The sequence below is a fragment of the Capra hircus genome, unplaced genomic scaffold, assembly GCF_001704415.2.
Source record: "Capra hircus breed San Clemente unplaced genomic scaffold, ASM170441v1, whole genome shotgun sequence".
Taxonomy (NCBI): Eukaryota; Metazoa; Chordata; class Mammalia; order Artiodactyla; family Bovidae; genus Capra; species Capra hircus.
In genome coordinates this window covers 641-15,680 of record NW_017190068.1, presented here as the reverse complement: position 1 = coordinate 15,680, position 15,040 = coordinate 641, and the positions used below count along the sequence as shown (strand labels likewise).

At 68.3% G+C, this 15,040-nt stretch overlaps 3 protein-coding genes across 3 annotated transcripts; all 3 read right to left on the bottom strand.

Moving 5' to 3' along the window:
• Positions 1 to 1,438: 1,438 nt before the first annotated feature.
• LOC108634795 (double homeobox protein 1-like) lies at positions 1,439 to 4,310 on the bottom strand. The gene is made up of 5 exons (XM_018045045.1): positions 4,276 to 4,310; positions 3,226 to 3,380; positions 2,967 to 3,111; positions 2,185 to 2,339; positions 1,439 to 1,771 (listed from the first exon to the last, which is right to left on the bottom strand). The coding sequence occupies exons 1-5, from the start codon at positions 4,307 to 4,309 to the stop codon at positions 1,439 to 1,441; spliced, it is 822 nt and encodes a 273-aa protein (XP_017900534.1). The 5' UTR covers position 4,310.
• A 2,202-nt stretch (positions 4,311 to 6,512) lies between these two features.
• Positions 6,513 to 10,012, bottom strand: LOC108634794 (double homeobox protein 4C-like). Its single transcript, XM_018045044.1, has 5 exons — positions 9,978 to 10,012; positions 8,930 to 9,084; positions 8,671 to 8,815; positions 7,889 to 8,043; positions 6,513 to 7,472 (listed from the first exon to the last, which is right to left on the bottom strand). Exons 1-5 carry the CDS (start codon positions 10,009 to 10,011, stop codon positions 6,513 to 6,515), a joined length of 1,449 nt encoding a protein of 482 aa, XP_017900533.1. The 5' UTR covers position 10,012.
• An 892-nt stretch (positions 10,013 to 10,904) lies between these two features.
• LOC108634793 (nascent polypeptide-associated complex subunit alpha, muscle-specific form-like) lies at positions 10,905 to 14,278 on the bottom strand. The gene is made up of 4 exons (XM_018045043.1): positions 14,226 to 14,278; positions 13,596 to 13,749; positions 12,095 to 13,174; positions 10,905 to 11,201 (listed from the first exon to the last, which is right to left on the bottom strand). Exons 1-4 carry the CDS (start codon positions 14,276 to 14,278, stop codon positions 10,905 to 10,907), a joined length of 1,584 nt encoding a protein of 527 aa, XP_017900532.1.
• Positions 14,279 to 15,040: the final 762 nt, after the last annotated feature.

The following is a 15,040-nucleotide window of genomic DNA, read 5'->3' as shown; positions in this document are numbered from 1 at the left end:
GCAGCGTTTTTAGGGATACCTGCAGGGGTCTCCCGGGGCTTGACGCTGAGTCCCAGGCGCGGGCTCCGCACCCCTCCCTCCCCCCGACCCCCCCCACTGTACCCCCAACTCTCCCTGCCTCCCGCCCTCCCTCTCCTCCCTCTCTCCTTCACCCCACTCTCTCCCTTCGCCCCCACCTCTCCCGCCACCACTCCCCCCTCCCACCTTGCATCTCCCAACCTTTCCGCCTTTTCACTCCCCCTGTCTCCCGCTCCCCTCCGTCTGCTGCTCCTGGCGTAGGGAAGGAGTTCTCCTGGGTGGACTGCTGGAAGGGCGGGACCAGAAGACAGACGAGCCAGACCCCAAAGCACCTGTGCAGGGCACGGGGGTTTCCCTCTTGGGTCCACGGAATGGTCCCTCTGAGGCAGCCTCTCGGTCACTGCCATGCAGGGATTACTTGAGGCTTCAGATAAGGGTGTCCCCTGTTTGGGGTGGGGCCCAGCTCTGGGCGGGGGGCTTGTCCCCAGAGTGGTTGGTAGACATCCCGGCGGGGTTCTCTCCTCTTCCCACACACCAAACCTCCCCCCACCCCGGCTTCCCCGAGCATCCCAGGCAAGGAGACCTGAACGTGGGCAGGGGAGAAGGCGCCCCCTCCCTTCCTCTCCCTCTAAGCCCCAGGGCCTGGGGAGCCTGGCAGCATGTTCGAGGAGGGCCTGGTAATCCTCCTCACTGAGGGGTGCTTCCAGGGTGGCCTCAACCCCCTCGTCCCCGCAGGGGCCCCCGGAGGAGACCAGGGCGTGTCCCGGGTGGCCGTGGCAGCCAGGATTTCCTCTAGGAGGCTGGGTGACCCGGGGAAGGCTGGGTGGGGCCCCGCGACGACAGGAGAGGACCCCGGGAAAGGACCCGGCGAGCCCGGGATGCCGCGGGGCAGCCAGGAGCGCGTCTTGGAGGCTGGGTGAGCCTGGGAGGGCGAGGCGTGCCCGTTCACCCGGCACAGGGCCCCAGGGAAGGCCCCGGCGTGGCGCGGATGCCGGTGGCAGCCAAGATTTCCTCTAAGAGGCTGGGTGTGCCAGCGAGAGCTGCCTGTTGCGGCTGCGACGGCAGAGGGCCCCGGGGAAGGCCCCGGCGAGGCGGGGGCGCCCGCGGCCGCCAAGAGCTCGTCGAGGAGGCTGGGTGCGCCTGGCAGGGCCGGGTCACCCCGTGGTCGGCAGCGGCCCCCGGGGAAGGCCCCGGCGAGGCGGGGACGCCCGCGGCCGCCAAGAGCTCGTCGAGGAGGCTCGTCGAGCTTGGGGAGGCTGCGGGGCTGGGGCTGTGGCTCTAGCGGAGGGCCGCGCCTTCCCCGTAGGGTGACCCCGGCCAGCGCGGGATGTGTGCCTCCGGCTGTCCAGGCGGCAGGATGGCCCCTTGCCCAGGCTGCCCGGGGCCGTGACGGCAGGGGAGCGCGCGGCCCAGGGAACTGCTACCTGGGCAGGAGGTGGTGGCTTCCCACTTGGCTGGAGAGCCACCGGCTGGGCTGGACCATGAAGATCATCAACGGCTGGCCCACACAGACCCCAGAGGCAGTCCCGGGCACCCAGAAGGCGGGGGCCCCGAACGGAGCAGCTGCGGCCGCCGCCGCCGCCGAGGGTGGCATGCTCTCCTGTGGCGGGGAGGGGCGAAGGGGAGGAGAGGTGCTCTGGACAGCGGGTGGGGCCCTTCGGTCCTCTGGAGCAGGAGGAGTCGTGGCTGCTGCGCCGCCGGGCCCGCTCGGGCTCTGCTGGGGGTGCCGAGCTCTTCGGTTTTGAAACCATACCTAGGGGAGCAAAAAGGCAGACAGGCACATCAGAAGTCGTGAACGTCCAGATCACCGTGCCGGCGCCTGCGCCGCGCCCATTCGACAGCCCGCCTGGCCGCCGGCCTCTGGTCTGTCAGGCCCAGGGCGGCTCCTGCAGGGCTGTTTTCTGCAAACCAATCCTTGGCCCTGGGAGACGAGGGGGGTGCCCGCACGGCCCCAAGCGGCCCCAAGCCCTCCACTCAGCCCGCCGGCTTTTCGGCCCCCTCCCCCATGCCGCAGCCCCAGCCCCAGCCCAGCCCCAGCCCCAGCCCCAGCCCCAGCCCCAGCCCCAGCCCCAGCCCCAGCCCCAGCCTACGGGTATCCAGCTCCAAATGCTCGGCAGGGCTCAACCCTCCTGACTCCTGGGCCCTTGCGCTGGCGGGAGCACTTACCTGGATTCGAGGTTCTGGGATTCCCGTCTGACGAGCCAGTTCTTCCCTGGCGGCAATCCCCGGGAAGCGATCCCTCGTGAAGGCTTGCACAAGGATGCTTGTTTGGGAAGGAGAGATGACGGTCCTCTTTCTCCGGGCCTCTCGGGCCGAGTCTCCTGCCAACGAGAGAACGCACCGAGAGGAGAGGACGTTACGGCCCGTGGAACGGTCTCAGCACAGATACCCCAGACGGTGGGCAGGGGAGGGGGAGGCCCACACACCTGAACCACCACAGGTGGCTCTGGCAGCCAGGGCAGGGCCCTAAGGAATACAGCCACAGATGGATCGGGTGCCGGCACCCATCGTGGATGCGTGCGTGCGTGCGTGCGTGCGTGCGTGTCCCTGTGTGTCTCTTTCCTCCTCCGCCCTTGCCGCCCAGTGCCCTGAGGCATGCCCCTCGGCCAAGGTTGCCTGGGCAGCCGGAGCCTAAAGTTCCCGACGGGGGCTGGGGAGGGGGGTGCCAAGGAAGGGGGACCCAGTGCTGCCCGCCCACGCCGACTGGGGGCGTCGCGCCCCGATCTGGGACACTGACGGGGGCGGCAGCAACCGGATAGCCCTGTTTCCTCCTCTTCCCCGCGCCGCCACCCCACCTCACCCCACCTCACCCCACCCCAGCCCCCTTGGTTTTTCTGGTCCTCCCGTGGCCATCCACCGGCAGAGAGAATTCTCTGGCAAGGGGGCGGGGGGGGGGTTCGGGACCCCTCCTGGGGGACTTGCTTTTGGGAGAACGTTGGCTAAGTTACCTGGAGAGGAAGACTGAGGTCGAGGCGGGCGCGACGGTGGCGTGGGCGTGGACGTTGGCCCCGCTTCCCCTTCTCGGTGCACATATTCAGACGGCGGCGATCGGCTCTGCTTTGACCGTCTTCTGCGTTGGTTTTGGAACCAGACCTAGGGGCAAACAGAGAATTCCTTCTGAGGAGAGAGGCCGCCAGGTGCTTTCAGCCGACTCGGATCGGCATGGAGAGCCTGAAAGGGAGAACGGGGGCAGAGACGGGGGCCTACCTGAACTCTGCTTTCGGCAATGCCAAGCTCCCGGGCCAGCCGTTCTCTGGTCGCTATCCCAGGGTAGGGGTTCCGTTGAAAGAGCGCTTGCAGGGCGTCCTTCTGGCTCAGCCTCAGAACGAGCCGCCTCCTTCGAGATCCTGTGGCGACGGGCCCTGTGCAAGAAGAGCAGGGAGGGCAGAGTCTCAGAGCACACGGGGGAGGACTGGACGGCGGAGCCCAAGCGTGCTCCCCCTGTGCCTGAGCAAAGCCGGGAGCCCGGGGACGGGTGTGCATTTGGAAGTCACTTGGCGACACCCCGACAGCCAGGCTGAGAGGCAAGGGTGGTGGGGACATCCCCCACCCCCACCCACCCCACGCCGGCACGCAAGGAACACCAGCAAGCAGAAAGGAAACCAGACCCGGCCCAAAACAAAGGCGGCAAGAAATCCCACCCGCCCCGTGTTTCCACCCGTCTGGGGGGGATGCCGGGGAGACGTCTCAATGGGGCTGCTCCCAGATTTCCCTCCATGACGATGCCAGTGGGAGGGAGCCTGGCTTCCCGGGGCTGACACGAGCAGAGGCCGTGTTTGCCATCACTAGGGGGAAGGGAACGGAAGGCAGAAGGCACTAGGCCCCTGTGCAGAGGAAGCCACTGAAGGCGGCAAAGCCACAGAGCTCCCGGGCTCCCGTTCCCACAGGAAGATGTGAGGATAAAGGGCCTCATCCCAGCACAGCACCCGCTCCCACCCGCCCCCCGGCCCCCGGCCCGCCCCCCCCGGCCCCCGGCCCCGGCAGCGCGCCCCCTGACACAACACCGTCTTCCCGGAAAAGAGAACGGAGAAGCCATGTGTGTGCCAAAGGAGCAAGACGAACGAACGATGCCCACCCCCCCCCGCCCCCCCCCTCCGCCTTGGGCACACCTGACGCCTGGGAACCGCGGGCCCGTCCGATGGGTCCCCACCGTTCTCGGGCGGGGGGAGGTCGACACGTTGGCCGAGAACCCTTGCCCGGGCCACCCGCAAATCCCCTGAGACGTGATCCGACCCCAGGGACCGAGGGCAAACGTACCGCTTGAGGTGCTGGAGGAGCCGGACGAAGCCATGGTGGGAGAGGCACTCGGGCGCGCTGCAGACTGCTGGCCCAGTGGGCGGGGCCCCAGCAGCTCAGGACTCTGGAGAGCGGGAGGCGGCTCCGCCCCCATTGACGTAAGCAGGGTTTAGGTGCGTAGATGGAGGGGGCCGCCCCTGGCCTCTTTCCAAGCAGAGACCGTGAAGGGAGTCCCGTGGAGCGAGTGGGCTTTTCCCGGGCACGGCCCGTGCCCCAGACCGCCCAGGTCCCCGTCGGGGTGGGCGGGCAGTTCGGGGGACTTCGGTTTGTGGCCGTCCCACGCAGCAGGGGGGGTGGGATCAACCCGGGGTGGATCAATCAGGGGCCCTCAGCAGTGCCAAGGGAGCTAACTGCCCGGGAACGCCCCTAGGTCCCTTTGAAGTGGCCGCCCACGCCGCCCCCCCTCCCCCCGGCCTCCTTTCCCAGCCTGCCTTGCCTTCCAAACCGCCCTGGGGTTTCCCGCCTTTTCACATTCCGCAGGTCCCTGGGCCTCGATTGCCCCCCGCCGGCTCCTCCGAGGCGTTCCGGGACACTGGACGCTCTCTCCAGCGCCCCCACCTAGATCCCTCGCTGTTCCCGCCTCCGTTTCCCGCCTGCCCCTCCCCAACTCCTCCGTGCGCTGCTCTTGGCGTCCTTTCCCTACAGCAGTCCCAGAGCGCCACCCCCGAGGGCTTTGAGTTGCCTGGAGCCCAAGGCTCCGGCCAGAGACCTGAGGGGCCAGCGTCTGGACCGGCAGCTCACGCCATTTGGGGCTTTTCTCATGTGGAGCCTGAGGCCCGCACCGCCCCAGGCAACCCCCGCCCCCCCCCCCCCCCCCGCCCAGCGCAAGTGCCCTGGCGATACCCGCCCCAGGGGACAGTCTACCCCCTACTGTGGGGAAGGAGGTTCCACTAAGCCAAGGAAGCAACACGGGGGATGGACGAGGAGAGGCGCGTCTCCTTTCGCTGTGAACAGAGTGAGTCGAACCAGGGCAGCACGCCCCCAACCGTCTCGGGCAGTGTAGTCTTTCGGCCACCCGGGTTTCTAAACCCACCACGGGGGTTCACACGGGAACAGGCAGGGTGTCCGTATGGACTTCGAAACCACTGGGTCGATGCGTTCCGGGACGGGTTTGCAAGTACAGAACGTCTGTCCGTCTGCGGGTGACCGGAGGATGCTGGTGGCAGGGCGGGCTCAGTCACCCCATACTGGGAGGAGGGGTCAGAGAGAGGCACGGAGGGGACTGGCCTTTGCTGGCGTACCGGGCACGTGTGTACACGTGGACATGGTCGAGAAAACGGCTGTGCGGGTAGGTCCCTCCTGCTGGCTCAGAGGCTCTGACCTCCGGACACCCGCCCAGAGCAGGCACCTTGAAACCGAGGGCAACGTGTCCGTGACGCAGCGTTTTAGGGATACCTGCAGGGGTCTCCCGGGGGCTTGACGCTGAGTCCCAGGCGCGGGCTCCGCACCCCCTCCCCTCCCCCGACCCCCCCCCACCGTACCCCAACTCTCCCTGCCTCCCGCCCTCCCTCTCCCTCCCTCTCTCCCTTCACCCCCACTCTCTCCCTTCGCCCCCCACCCTCTCCCGCCACCCACTCGCCCCCTCCCACCTTGCATCTCCCAACCTTTCCGCCTTTTCACTCCCCCTGTCTCCCGCTCCCCCTCCGTCTGCTGCTCCTGGCGTAGGGAAGGAGTTCTCCTGGGTGGACTGCTGGAAGGGCGGGACCAGAAGACAGACGAGCCAGACCCCAAAGCACCTGTGCAGGGCACGGGGGTTTCCCTCTTGGGTCCACGGAATGGTCCCTCTGAGGCAGCCTCTCGGTCACTGCCATGCAGGGATTACTTGAGGCTTCAGATAAGGGTGTCCCCTGTTTGGGGGTGGGGCCCAGCTCTGGGCGGGGGGCTTGTCCCCAGAGTGGTTGGTAGACATCCCGGCGGGGTTCTCTCCTCTTCCCACACACCAAACCTCCCCCCACCCCGGCTTCCCCGAGCATCCCAGGCAAGGAGACCTGAACGTGGGCAGGGGGAGAAGGCGCCCCCTCCCTTCCTCTCCCTCTAAGCCCCAGGGCCTGGGGAGCCTGGCAGCATGTCGAGGAGGGCCTGGTAATCCTCCTCACTGAGGGGTGCTTCCAGGGTGGCCTCAACCCCCTCGTCCCCCGCAGGGGCCCCCGGAGGAGACCAGGGCGTGTCCCGGGTGGCCGTGGCAGCCAGGATTTCCTCTAGGAGGCTGGGTGACCCGGGAAGGCTGGGTGGGCCCCCGCGACGACAGGAGAGGACCCCGGGAAAGGACCCGGCGAGCCCGGGATGCCCGGGGCAGCCAGGAGCGCGTCTTGGAGGCTGGGTGAGCCTGGGAGGGCGAGGCGTGCCCGTTCACCGGCACAGGGCCCCAGGGAAGGCCCCGGCGTGGCGCGGATGCCGGTGGCAGCCAAGATTTCCTCTAAGAGGCTGGGTGTGCCAGCGAGAGCTGCCTGTTGCGCTGCGACGGCAGAGGGCCCCGGGGAAGGCCCCGGCGAGGCGGGGGCGCCCGCGGCCGCCAAGAGCTCGTCGAGGAGGCTGGGTGCGCCTGGCAGGGCCGGGTCCACCCCGTGGTCGGCAGCGGCCCCCGGGGAAGGCCCCGGCGAGGCGGGGACGCCCGCGGCCGCCAAGAGCTCGTCGAGGAGGCTCGTCGAGCTTGGGAGGCTGCGGGGCTGGGGCTGTGGCTCTAGCGGAGGGGCCGCGCCTTCCCCGTAGGGTGACCCCGGCCAGCGCGGGATGTGTGCCTCCGGCTGTCCAGGCGGCAGGATGGCCCCTTGCCCAGGCTGCCCGGGGGCCGTGACGGCAGGGGAGCGCGCGGCCCAGGGAACTGCTACCTGGGCAGGAGGTGGTGGCTTCCCACTTGGCTGGAGAGCCACCGGGCTGGGCTGGACCATGAAGATCATCAACGGCTGGCCCACACAGACCCCAGAGGCAGTCCCGGGCACCCAGAAGGCGGGGGCCCCGAACGGAGCAGCTGCGGCCGCCGCCGCCGCCGAGGGTGGCATGCTCTCCTGTGGCGGGGAGGGGCGAAGGGGAGGAGAGGTGCTCTGGACAGCGGGTGGGGCCCTTCGGTCCTCTGGAGCAGGAGGAGTCGTGGCTGCTGCGCCGCCGGGCCCGCTCGGGCTCTGCTGGGGGTGCCGAGCTCTTCGGTTTTGAAACCATACCTAGGGGAGCAAAAAGGCAGACAGGCACATCAGAAGTCGTGAACGTCCAGATCACCGTGCCGGCGCCTGCGCCGCGCCCATTCGACAGCCCGCCTGGCCGCCCGGCCTCTGGTCTGTCAGGCCCAGGGCGGCTCCTGCAGGGCTGTTTTCTGCAAACCAATCCCTTGGCCCTGGGAGACGAGGGGGGTGCCCGCACGGCCCCAAGCGGCCCCAAGCCCTCCACTCAGCCCGCCGGCTTTCGGCCCCCTCCCCCCATGCCGCAGCCCCAGCCCCAGCCCCAGCCCCAGCCCCAGCCCCAGCCCCAGCCCCAGCCCCAGCCCCAGCCCCAGCCCCAGCCTACGGGTATCCAGCTCCAAATGCTCGGCAGGGCTCAACCCTCCTGACTCCTGGGCCCTTGCGCTGGCGGGAGCACTTACCTGGATTCGAGGTTCTGGGATTCCCGTCTGACGAGCCAGTTCTTCCCTGGCGGCAATCCCCGGGAAGCGATCCCTCGTGAAGGCTTGCACAAGGATGCTTGTTTGGGAAGGAGAGATGACGGTCCTCTTTCTCCGGGCCTCTCGGGCCGAGTCTCCTGCCAACGAGAGAACGCACCGAGAGGAGAGGACGTTACGGCCCGTGGAACGGTCTCAGCACAGATACCCCAGACGGTGGGCAGGGGAGGGGGAGGCCCACACACCTGAACCACCACAGGTGGCTCTGCAGCCAGGGCAGGGCCCTAAGGAATACAGCCACAGATGGATCGGGTGCCGGCACCCATCGTGGATGCGTGCGTGCGTGCGTGCGTGCGTGCGTGTCCCTGTGTGTCTCTTTCCTCCTCCGCCCTTGCCGCCCAGTGCCCTGAGGCATGCCCCTCGGCCAAGGTTGCCTGGGCAGCCGGAGCCTAAAGTTCCCGACGGGGGCTGGGGAGGGGGGTGCCAAGGAAGGGGGACCCAGTGCTGCCCGCCCACGCCGACTGGGGGCGTCGCGCCCCGATCTGGGACACTGACGGGGGCGGCAGCAACCGGATAGCCCTGTTTCCTCCTCTTCCCCGCGCCGCCACCCCACCTCACCCCACCTCACCCCACCCCAGCCCCCTTGGTTTTTCTGGTCCTCCCGTGGCCATCCACCGGCAGAGAGAATTCTCTGGCAAGGGGGCGGGGGGGGGGGTTCGGGACCCCTCCTGGGGGACTTGCTTTTGGGAGAACGTTGGCTAAGTTACCTGGAGAGGAAGACTGAGGTCGAGGCGGGCGCGACGGTGGCGTGGGCGTGGACGTTGGCCCCGCTTCCCCTTCTCGGTGCACATATTCAGACGGCGGCGATCGGCTCTGCTTTGACCGTCTTCTGCGTTGGTTTTGGAACCAGACCTAGGGGCAAACAGAGAATTCCTTCTGAGGAGAGAGGCCGCCAGGTGCTTTCAGCCGACTCGGATCGGCATGGAGAGCCTGAAAGGGAGAACGGGGGCAGAGACGGGGGCCTACCTGAACTCTGCTTTCGGCAATGCCAAGCTCCCGGGCCAGCCGTTCTCTGGTCGCTATCCCAGGGTAGGGGTTCCGTTGAAAGAGCGCTTGCAGGGCGTCCTTCTGGCTCAGCCTCAGAACGAGCCGCCTCCTTCGAGATCCTGTGGCGACGGGCCCTGTGCAAGAAGAGCAGGGAGGGCAGAGTCTCAGAGCACACGGGGGAGGACTGGACGGCGGAGCCCAAGCGTGCTCCCCCTGTGCCTGAGCAAAGCCGGGAGCCCGGGGACGGGTGTGCATTTGGAAGTCACTTGGCGACACCCCGACAGCCAGGCTGAGAGGCAAGGGTGGTGGGGACATCCCCCACCCCCACCCACCCCACGCCGGCACGCAAGGAACACCAGCAAGCAGAAAGGAAACCAGACCCGGCCCCAAAACAAAGGCGGCAAGAAATCCCACCCGCCCCGTGTTTCCACCCGTCTGGGGGGGATGCCGGGGAGACGTCTCAATGGGGCTGCTCCCAGATTTCCCTCCATGACGATGCCAGTGGGAGGGAGCCTGGCTTCCCGGGGCTGACACGAGCAGAGGCCGTGTTTGCCATCACTAGGGGGAAGGGAACGGAAGGCAGAAGGCACTAGGCCCCTGTGCAGAGGAAGCCACTGAAGGCGGCAAAGCCACAGAGCTCCCGGGCTCCCGTTCCCACAGGAAGATGTGAGGATAAAGGGCCTCATCCCAGCACAGCACCCGCTCCCACCCGCCGCCCCCGGCCCCCGGCCCCCGGCCCCCGGCCCCCGGCAGCGCGCCCCCTGACACAACACCGTCTTCCCGGAAAAGAGAACGGAGAAGCCATGTGTGTGCCAAAGGAGCAAGACGAACGAACGATGCCCACCCCCCCCCGCCCCCCCCCTCCGCCTTGGGCACACCTGACGCCTGGGAACCGCGGGCCCGTCCGATGGGTCCCCACCGTTCTCGGGCGGGGGGGAGGTCGACACGTTGGCCGAGAACCCTTGCCCGGGCCACCCGCAAATCCCCTGAGACGTGATCCGACCCCAGGGACCGAGGGCAAACGTACCGCTTGAGGTGCTGGAGGAGCCGGACGAAGCCATGGTGGGAGAGGCACTCGGGCGCGCTGCAGACTGCTGGCCCAGTGGGCGGGGCCCCAGCAGCTCAGGACTCTGGAGAGCGGGAGGCGGCTCCGCCCCCATTGACGTAAGCAGGGTTTAGGTGCGTAGATGGAGGGGGCCGCCCCTGGCCTCTTTCCAAGCAGAGACCGTGAAGGGAGTCCCGTGGAGCGAGTGGGCTTTTCCCGGGCACGGCCCGTGCCCCAGACCGCCCAGGTCCCCGTCGGGGTGGGCGGGCAGTTCGGGGGACTTCGGTTTGTGGCCGTCCCACGCAGCAGGGGGGGTGGGATCAACCCGGGGTGGATCAATCAGGGGCCCTCAGCAGTGCCAAGGGAGCTAACTGCCCGGGAACGCCCCTAGGTCCCTTTGAAGTGGCCGCCCACGCCGCCCCCCCTCCCCCCGGCCTCCTTTCCCAGCCTGCCTTGCCTTCCAAACCGCCCTGGGGTTTCCCGCCTTTTCACATTCCGCAGGTCCCTGGGCCTCGATTGCCCCCCGCCGGCTCCTCCGAGGCGTTCCGGGACACTGGACGCTCTCTCCAGCGCCCCCACCTAGATCCCTCGCTGTTCCCGCCTCCGTTTCCCGCCTGCCCCTCCCCAACTCCTCCGTGCGCTGCTCTTGGCGTCCTTTCCCTACAGCAGTCCCAGAGCGCCACCCCCGAGGGCTTTGAGTTGCCTGGAGCCCAAGGCTCCGGCCAGAGACCTGAGGGGCCAGCGTCTGGACCGGCAGCTCACGCCATTTGGGGCTTTTCTCATGTGGAGCCTGAGGCCCGCACCGCCCCAGGCAACCCCCGCCCCCCCCCCCCCCCCGCCCAGCGCAAGTGCCCTGGCGATACCCGCCCCAGGGGACAGTCTACCCCTACTGTGGGGAAGGAGGTTCCACTAAGCCAAGGAAGCAACACGGGGGATGGACGAGGAGAGGCGCGTCTCCTTTCGCTGTGAACAGAGTGAGTCGAACCAGGGCAGCACGCCCCCAACCGTCTCGGGCAGTGTAGTCTTTCGGCCACCCGGGTTTCTAAACCCACCACGGGGGTTCACACGGGAACAGGCAGGGTGTCCGTATGGACTTCGAAACCACTGGGTCGATGCGTTCCGGGACGGGTTTGCAAGTACAGAACGTCTGTCCGTCTGCGGGTGACCGGAGGATGCTGGTGGCAGGGCGGGCTCAGTCACCCCATACTGGGAGGAGGGGTCAGAGAGAGGCACGGAGGGGACTGGCCTTTGCTGGCGTACCGGGCACGTGTGTACACGTGGACATGGTCGAGAAAACGGCTGTGCGGGTAGGTCCCTCCTGCTGGCTCAGAGGCTCTGACCTCCGGACACCCGCCCAGAGCAGGCACCTTGAAACCGAGGGCAACGTGTCCGTGACGCAGCGTTTTAGGGATACCTGCAGGGGTCTCCCGGGGGCTTGACGCTGAGTCCCAGGCGCGGGCTCCGCACCCCCTCCCCTCCCCCGACCCCCCCCCACCGTACCCCAACTCTCCCTGCCTCCCGCCCTCCCTCTCCCTCCCTCTCTCCCTTCACCCCCACTCTCTCCCTTCGCCCCCCACCCTCTCCCGCCACCCACTCGCCCCCTCCCACCTTGCATCTCCCAACCTTTCCGCCTTTTCACTCCCCCTGTCTCCCGCTCCCCCTCCGTCTGCTGCTCCTGGCGTAGGGAAGGAGTTCTCCTGGGTGGACTGCTGGAAGGGCGGGACCAGAAGACAGACGAGCCAGACCCCAAAGCACCTGTGCAGGGCACGGGGGTTTCCCTCTTGGGTCCACGGAATGGTCCCTCTGAGGCAGCCTCTCGGTCACTGCCATGCAGGGATTACTTGAGGCTTCAGATAAGGGTGTCCCCCTGTTTGGGGGTGGGGCCCAGCTCTGGGCGGGGGGCTTGTCCCCAGAGTGGTTGGTAGACATCCCGGCGGGGTTCTCTCCTCTTCCCACACACCAAACCTCCCCCCACCCCGGCTTCCCCGAGCATCCCAGGCAAGGAGACCTGAACGTGGGCAGGGGGAGAAGGCGCCCCCTCCCTTCCTCTCCCTCTAAGCCCCAGGGCCTGGGGAGCCTGGCAGCATGTCGAGGAGGGCCTGGTAATCCTCCTCACTGAGGGGTGCTTCCAGGGTGGCCTCAACCCCCTCGTCCCCCGCAGGGGCCCCCGGAGGAGACCAGGGCGTGTCCCGGGTGGCCGTGGCAGCCAGGATTTCCTCTAGGAGGCTGGGTGACCCGGGGAAGGCTGGGTGGGCCCCCGCGACGACAGGAGAGGACCCCGGGAAAGGACCCGGCGAGCCCGGGATGCCCGGGGCAGCCAGGAGCGCGTCTTGGAGGCTGGGTGAGCCTGGGAGGGCGAGGCGTGCCCGTTCACCGGCACAGGGCCCCAGGGAAGGCCCCGGCGTGGCGCGGATGCCGGTGGCAGCCAAGATTTCCTCTAAGAGGCTGGGTGTGCCAGCGAGAGCTGCCTGTTGCGCTGCGACGGCAGAGGGCCCCGGGGAAGGCCCCGGCGAGGCGGGGGCGCCCGCGGCCGCCAAGAGCTCGTCGAGGAGGCTGGGTGCGCCTGGCAGGGCCGGGTCCACCCCGTGGTCGGCAGCGGCCCCCGGGGAAGGCCCCGGCGAGGCGGGGACGCCCGCGGCCGCCAAGAGCTCGTCGAGGAGGCTCGTCGAGCTTGGGAGGCTGCGGGGCTGGGGCTGTGGCTCTAGCGGAGGGGCCGCGCCTTCCCCGTAGGGTGACCCCGGCCAGCGCGGGATGTGTGCCTCCGGCTGTCCAGGCGGCAGGATGGCCCCTTGCCCAGGCTGCCCGGGGGCCGTGACGGCAGGGGAGCGCGCGGCCCAGGGAACTGCTACCTGGGCAGGAGGTGGTGGCTTCCCACTTGGCTGGAGAGCCACCGGGCTGGGCTGGACCATGAAGATCATCAACGGCTGGCCCACACAGACCCCAGAGGCAGTCCCGGGCACCCAGAAGGCGGGGGCCCCGAACGGAGCAGCTGCGGCCGCCGCCGCCGCCGAGGGTGGCATGCTCTCCTGTGGCGGGGAGGGGCGAAGGGGAGGAGAGGTGCTCTGGACAGCGGGTGGGGCCCTTCGGTCCTCTGGAGCAGGAGGAGTCGTGGCTGCTGCGCCGCCGGGCCCGCTCGGGCTCTGCTGGGGGTGCCGAGCTCTTCGGTTTTGAAACCATACCTAGGGGAGCAAAAAGGCAGACAGGCACATCAGAAGTCGTGAACGTCCAGATCACCGTGCCGGCGCCTGCGCCGCGCCCATTCGACAGCCCGCCTGGCCGCCCGGCCTCTGGTCTGTCAGGCCCAGGGCGGCTCCTGCAGGGCTGTTTTCTGCAAACCAATCCCTTGGCCCTGGGAGACGAGGGGGGTGCCCGCACGGCCCCAAGCGGCCCCAAGCCCTCCACTCAGCCCGCCGGCTTTCGGCCCCCTCCCCCCATGCCGCAGCCCCAGCCCCAGCCCCAGCCCAGCCCCAGCCCCAGCCCCAGCCCCAGCCCCAGCCCCAGCCCCAGCCCCAGCCCCAGCCTACGGGTATCCAGCTCCAAATGCTCGGCAGGGCTCAACCCTCCTGACTCCTGGGCCCTTGCGCTGGCGGGAGCACTTACCTGGATTCGAGGTTCTGGGATTCCCGTCTGACGAGCCAGTTCTTCCCTGGCGGCAATCCCCGGGAAGCGATCCCTCGTGAAGGCTTGCACAAGGATGCTTGTTTGGGAAGGAGAGATGACGGTCCTCTTTCTCCGGCCTCTCGGGCCGAGTCTCCTGCCAACGAGAGAACGCACCGAGAGGAGAGGACGTTACGGCCCGTGGAACGGTCTCAGCACAGATACCCCAGACGGTGGGCAGGGGAGGGGGAGGCCCACACACCTGAACCACCACAGGTGGCTCTGCAGCCAGGGCAGGGCCCTAAGGAATACAGCCACAGATGGATCGGGTGCCGGCACCCATCGTGGATGCGTGCGTGCGTGCGTGCGTGCGTGCGTGTCCCTGTGTGTCTCTTTCCTCCTCCGCCCTTGCCGCCCAGTGCCTGAGGCATGCCCCTCGGCCAAGGTTGCCTGGGCAGCCGGAGCCTAAAGTTCCCGACGGGGGCTGGGGAGGGGGGTGCCAAGGAAGGGGGACCCAGTGCTGCCCGCCCACGCCGACTGGGGGCGTCGCGCCCCGATCTGGGACACTGACGGGGGCGGCAGCAACCGGATAGCCCTGTTTCCTCCTCTTCCCCGCGCCGCCACCCCACTCACCCCACCTCACCCCACCCCAGCCCCCTTGGTTTTTCTGGTCCTCCCGTGGCCATCCACCGGCAGAGAGAATTCTCTGGCAAGGGGCGGGGGGGGGGGTTCGGGACCCCTCCTGGGGGACTTGCTTTTGGGAGAACGTTGGCTAAGTTACCTGGAGAGGAAGACTGAGGTCGAGGCGGGCGCGACGGTGGCGTGGGCGTGGACGTTGGCCCGCTTCCCCTTCTCGGTGCACATATTCAGACGGCGGCGATCGGCTCTGCTTTGACCGTCTTCTGCGTTGGTTTTGGAACCAGACCTAGGGCAAACAGAGAATTCCTTCTGAGGAGAGAGGCCGCCAGGTGCTTTCAGCCGACTCGGATCGGCATGGAGAGCCTGAAAGGGAGAACGGGGGCAGAGACGGGGGCCTACCTGAACTCTGCTTTCGGCAATGCCAAGCTCCGGGCCAGCCGTTCTCTGGTCGCTATCCCAGGGTAGGGTTCCGTTGAAAGAGCGCTTGCAGGGCGTCCTTCTGGCTCAGCCTCAGAACGAGCCGCCTCCTTCGAGATCCTGTGGCGACGGGCCCTGTGCAAGAAGAGCAGGGAGGGCAGAGTCTCAGAGCACACGGGGGAGGACTGGACGGCGGAGCCCAAGCGTGCTCCCCTGTGCCTGAGCAAAGCCGGGAGCCCGGGGACGGGTGTGCATTTGGAAGTCACTTGGCGACACCCCGACAGCCAGGCTGAGAGGCAAGGGTGGTGGGACATCCCCACCCCACCCACCCCACGCCGGCACGCAAGGAACACCAGCAAGCAGAAAGGAAACCAGACCCGGCCCCAAAACAA

What these genes read in the sequence shown, in the direction of transcription:
- LOC108634795 (XM_018045045.1), bottom strand. Translation starts at nt 4,309, where the DNA reads ATGGCTTCGTCCGGCTCCTCCAGCACCTCAAGCG. An exon ending in TTGCCGAAAGCAGAGTTCAG is followed by an intron (nt 3,112 to 3,225) that starts GTAGGCCCCCGT and finishes GTTTGCCCCTAG; the next exon opens with GTCTGGTTCCAAAACCAACG. An exon ending in ACCTCAGTCTTCCTCTCCAG is followed by an intron (nt 2,340 to 2,966) that starts GTAACTTAGCCA and finishes TCTCGTTGGCAG; the next exon opens with GAGACTCGGCCCGAGAGGCC.
- LOC108634794 (XM_018045044.1), bottom strand. Translation starts at nt 10,011, where the DNA reads ATGGCTTCGTCCGGCTCCTCCAGCACCTCAAGCG. An exon ending in ACCTCAGTCTTCCTCTCCAG is followed by an intron (nt 8,044 to 8,670) that starts GTAACTTAGCCA and finishes TCTCGTTGGCAG; the next exon opens with GAGACTCGGCCCGAGAGGCC. An exon ending in TCCCAGAACCTCGAATCCAG is followed by an intron (nt 7,473 to 7,888) that starts GTAAGTGCTCCC and finishes TTGCTCCCCTAG; the next exon opens with GTATGGTTTCAAAACCGAAG.
- LOC108634793 (XM_018045043.1), bottom strand. Translation starts at nt 14,278, where the DNA reads ATGGCCACGGGAGGACCAGAAAAACCAAGGGGGCTGGGGTGGGGTGAG. An exon ending in CTGGGGTGGGGTGAGGTGGG is followed by an intron (nt 13,750 to 14,225) that starts GTGAGTGGGGTG and finishes TCTCGTTGGCAG; the next exon opens with GAGACTCGGCCCGAGAGGCC. An exon ending in TCAGTGAGGAGGATTACCAG is followed by an intron (nt 11,202 to 12,094) that starts GCCCTCCTCGAC and finishes CCCTCCTCCCAG; the next exon opens with TATGGGGTGACTGAGCCCGC.